The sequence below is a fragment of the Pelodiscus sinensis genome, chromosome 30 (assembly GCF_049634645.1).
Source record: "Pelodiscus sinensis isolate JC-2024 chromosome 30, ASM4963464v1, whole genome shotgun sequence".
Lineage (NCBI taxonomy): Eukaryota > Metazoa > Chordata > Testudines > Trionychidae > Pelodiscus > Pelodiscus sinensis.
The window spans coordinates 11,469,552-11,474,303 of NC_134740.1; the positions used below are offsets into that span (position 1 = coordinate 11,469,552).

At 51.7% G+C, this 4,752-nt stretch overlaps 1 protein-coding gene across 1 annotated transcript; it reads left to right on the forward strand.

Annotated features, from left to right (window-relative positions):
* Positions 1 to 3,792: 3,792 nt before the first annotated feature.
* Positions 3,793 to 4,752, forward strand: LOC102450451 (olfactory receptor 10A4-like). Its single transcript, XM_006112313.3, has one exon. The coding sequence runs from the start codon at positions 3,793 to 3,795 to the stop codon at positions 4,750 to 4,752; it is 960 nt and encodes a 319-aa protein (XP_006112375.3).

A 4,752-nucleotide genomic window follows, 5' to 3' on the forward strand; every position in this document is an offset into this window, starting at 1 on the left:
CTTGAGAGCCGCTTTTTGCCGACAAACTGCTGAATCCGCAAACGAGGTGGCCATTTTTATTTAAATCCCTGCTTCATTTGCAATGTCAGTATGTCTAATGTACATCCCCTTGTCGCCAGAGGGATGTAGTCTAGACATACCCATAGAGCTGGCAGAGACCTCAGGAGTCACCACGTCCAGCTCCCTGCCCAAGGCAGGACCAACCCAACAAAGTCAACCCAGCCAGGGCTTTGTCAAGCCGGGACTTAAACACCTCTAGGGATGGAGATTCCACCCCCTCCCTAGGGGACCCATCCCAGGAGAGACGCAGGTCTCAGGGGTTGCTGGGAGTCAGACCAGAGATTTAATGAGTGGCCGGGGAAAAAGGACACAAACGATTCCCCTGCAGGGGCTGAACTGGCCCCTCCTGGGCTCTGGCAGAGACATCTCCTGAAGAGCAACAAGGATGATGCAACCGTATTTACCCCATTGAAAACAACGTTTCCCTCCTGAGCTGGTGTCGGTGTCCCTGGCACAGCAGAGACTGTCCCTGAACTGCGCCTGGGGCTGTTTGGCACCTGGAGATGCTGCGTGTTTGTCTGTGAGATTCTCGTCTCCCAGCTCTGTGGCTGCCTCACCCCAAACACTGATGGGCGCGTCTCACAGGGTCATGGCCCCTTGACCGAGGGGCAGGGCAGGGAAGGTCAAAGGTCTCTGGATCATCCCGTCCGGCCTGCTCTGAGTCACAGTGTGTTAACTCTCATCCCACAGGCCCAAGGACTATTTCAGCCTAGGCCTAAAAGAGAAACGTCCTTAGTGGGCCGAATCCCGGAGCAATGGGAAGGGGGCAGGTCCGGGAGGCAGAATGGACCATGTCACGTAACGCTGAGAAACCGACGCTAGAGGCAGGAACAAAAGAACAGTTTGTGCAAAATACAAACGCTCTGTGTGTGTGTGTGAGAGAGAGTCTCTGTGTGTGTGTAGCCATGCACTAATGATAGCTGTATAGGAAGTAAAGGCGAAAGAGGGAAGCACTGACAGCAGACACACCAATGCACTCTGGATCTAGTCAGACTCCAAGAGTTTAGAGTTGCGAGGTGGGGGAGCTGGTTTGGGTCATTGCTGGGGAGAGGCAGCAGCTGGTCCAGCTGTAGATGTCAGCTCCTCACTGCATCGCGCTCCTCCCCTGGCTCCTAGGCACCCACAGCAGCCTGGTTTAGGAGAGCAGCGGATGCCGCAGGCACTAGGCGAAGGTCACCAGGCTGTGTCTGTGTTTGCCCCCATCTCAGGGGCTGCAGACGGCAGGGAGGGGACCCAGGCTGTGTGGCCAGCCCAGGCTGGGCTAGTCTCACTGCGCAGTGGCCACTGATGGCTTCCAGTAAGGGGGCCAGGGTCAGTATCCGAGGTCCAGTCTCATAAGCTGGAGGTAAAGGGATCATTGGTCTGTGGGAGAAAGTGACCACGGTGTTGCCATGGTGATGAACGACAAGTAGGGTGGCAAGCTCGGCTGAACCTGCACCTGGCACCATCCCATCAGGGTTCTGTGCCCTGGCAGGGCAGTGGGGCGCAATGGTTAGAGCAGATGGGGCAGGGAGTCAGAGCCCCCTGGGTTCCTGTCATGGCTCTGGGACAAGAGTGGGGCCCAGACTCTGAGCCTCAGGCACCTGGAGCCATGAACCCTGGAGGTTGGTTCTGCCTCTGCCCCTCGCTTTGTGAGGTGTGTTGGTGGGAGAAAAAAGTGTTGCACTATTTACCACAATGAGTAAATGCCGTGGTGATTTTCATCCATAAAACACACGTGAGGACAAGGAAGAGGGGAATAACACAGTCTCATACTGACTGACTGACCGAGTGACTGTTGTTTTGTTGCACTTCCAGGCAGGGCCGTTCTATCTCTGAGGAGCATGATGAGACGTTTCCCCCGGGACGTGGTCCCAGAAGGCAGGGAAAGAAATAAAACCTCCCTGTTGCCTTCAGCACGTCCAGCGCCTGCCACGACCCTATCTATCTATCTATCTATCTATCTCCATACACCCCCCTCTATCTCTCTCTTTATCTATCCATTGATTGATGTATTTGTCTCTTTCTGAACTAATCTAACAATCATGGGTCAGGTCAAGAGTTTGATGTCCGGGCGGTGATGCCCGTTTATAGCAGGTGAAGTTCTGGTCCTCAATTTCCATAGAGCCCACCCGAGCGCTAGGTGGGCACCAGACATGCTCTTCACCCCCGCCATGGAAGGTTGCGTGATGTTTGAGGTGTTGGGGTGTTATTTCTTGGAGAGATGGAGCCCTTTCCTCTGTGTGTGCATGTGTGTAATTTTCCAGGCCGATGGTCTTGCGAGTATACAGAAATTCAGGTAACAGGAGAACTCGATTTTCATGTCTGGAAGTGCGAACTCAGCATTTAATCCCAGTCTCTTCTCTCCCTCAATCCCAGCTTCCCTCATGTCATGTCACTGTTATTTGATACGTGGCTTGGACAGATTGATTTTGAAGGGGCCAAGAGCGTGCAAAATACGATATTTGCTACGTCTCGTTTCTACTTCGACTCGGTCACTTCACTGTCAGGCTTGGTATTGTGAAAACCCTTCTCAGCCAATAACCTTCAGGTGAAACATTGGTGGGAAATGGCTGCTACACTGTTGGATGTTCCTTCCTGTAAAATTCTTCATCGCAAGGTCCTAGGACAAAGCCACGCAACTGGGCTACGTCTAGACTGGCATGATTTTCCGCAAATGCTTTTAACGGAAAAGTTTTCCGTTAAAAGCATTTTCGGAACAGAGCGTCTAGATTGGCATGGACGCTTTTCCGCAAAAACACTTTTTGCAGAAAAGCGTCCGTGGCCAATCTAGATGCGCTTTTCCGCAAAAAAGCCCCGATCGACATTTTCGCGATCGGGGCTTTTTTGGGGAAAACAAATCTCAGCTGTTTTGCACAAAAGGGAATTTTGCCCGAATGGGAGCAGCATTGTCTTTCCGCAAAAAGCACTGATTTCTTACAGTAGGAAGTCAGTGCTTTTGCAGAAATTCAAGCGGCCAGTGTAGACAGCTGGCAAATTTTTCCGCAAAAGTGGCTGATTTTCCGGAAAAACTGGCCAGTCTAGACACAGCTCTGGTGTAGGCCACTGCGGCTCGTAAGAACAGAACATGAGAACGGCCAGAGTGGGTCAGACCAAAGGTTCATCTAGCCCAGTGTCCTGTCTGCCCTCAGTGGACCCACTGAGCTATTCAAATTTACACCAGACAGGGGTCTGGTCCCTGGCCTCTGTTTGCATCATGATTCACCATAACAGCAGCTGGAATGATTTCCCTTGTCCTCTACTCTTTTGGGAAGAATGAATTTTTGCAGGACACAAAAGGCCAAAATCCCCCATTGTTTTCCACATTCATCCTGCCTCTTGTTCTTCCAAACGTTCCAAACATGATGGGCTCAGGAGCCTCAGTTTCCTCGTGTGAACAGTTGTCACAAGTCTGAGCTATAAGGGTATGTCTACACTGCCACCCTAGTTCCAACTAGGGTGGCTAACGTAGTCATTAGAACTTGCAAATGAAGCCTGGGATTAAAATATCCTGGGCTTTATTTGCATGTTCCCAGGCACCGCCATTTTCAAATTCCCGGAAGTTTGAACTCCCTGCCCATGGCTACATGCGGCATGGGCTAGGTAGTTCGAATTAAAGCTCCTAATTCGAACTACCATTACTCCTCCTGCTCCTCCTCCCAGCAACAAAGAAACCAGCAGGAATTGGGTTAGCTGCATCCACATTTGGTATTTATTAGATTCAGTTCCAGTGTCTCTTTGTCACCACTGCAGATGATGGATTCTGAAGGCGACCCAGGCGAGAACCAGACCATCTCCGATGGGTTCATCCTGGTGGGCTTTTCCTACCTTAACAAGCTTCAAATCCTTCTGTTTCTGCTGCTGCTGGTCATCTATCTGGTTGCCCTGATGGGGAACCTGTTCGTTATCCTACTGATAAAGCTGAACCCCTCCCTCCACACCCCCATGTATTTCTTCCTGGTCAACCTGTCCTTCTTGGAAATCTGCTACACTTCCAGCGTGGTCCCTCAGCTGCTGGTTCACCTGCTGGTGGAGGAAAACACCATCTCCCTTGCACGCTGTGCAGCCCAGATGTACGTCTTCAATATCATGGGCCTCACAGAATGCTGCCTTCTCGCAGCCATGGCCTACGACCGCTACGTGGCCATCTGCCACCCCTTACACTACACAACCATCATGAGCAGCCGGGCATGTGCCCAGCTCGCGGGGGCTTCATGGCTCACTGGCATCTCTGTAGAAGTAGCTCAGACCGCCTGGATCTTCAGCCTGCCCTTCTGTGGATCCCACCGCATCCACCATTTCTTCTGCGACATCCCCCCAGTGCTGAAGAAGGCCTGCGCCGACACATCGAAGGTTAAGATTTTAGGTTTCATTGTGTCACTACTTTTTATCATGATCCCTTTCCTGTTGATAATCCTGTCCTACATCCTCATAATTTCCGCCATCCTCAGGCTGCCATCGGAGGAGGGGAGGCGTAAAGCCTTCTCCACCTGCTCCTCCCACCTCATGGTGGTGACTTTGTTCTATGGAGCAGCCCTGATCACCTACCTGGTGCCCAGATCTAGCTCCACCCCGGAGAGTGATCAAATGATTTCCCTCATGTACACAGCTGTGACACCAATGTTGAACCCCATAATATACACGCTGAGGAACAAAGAGGTGAAGGGAGCCCTGAGAAAAAAGATAGACACTGGCATTTTTGCACACAACTAG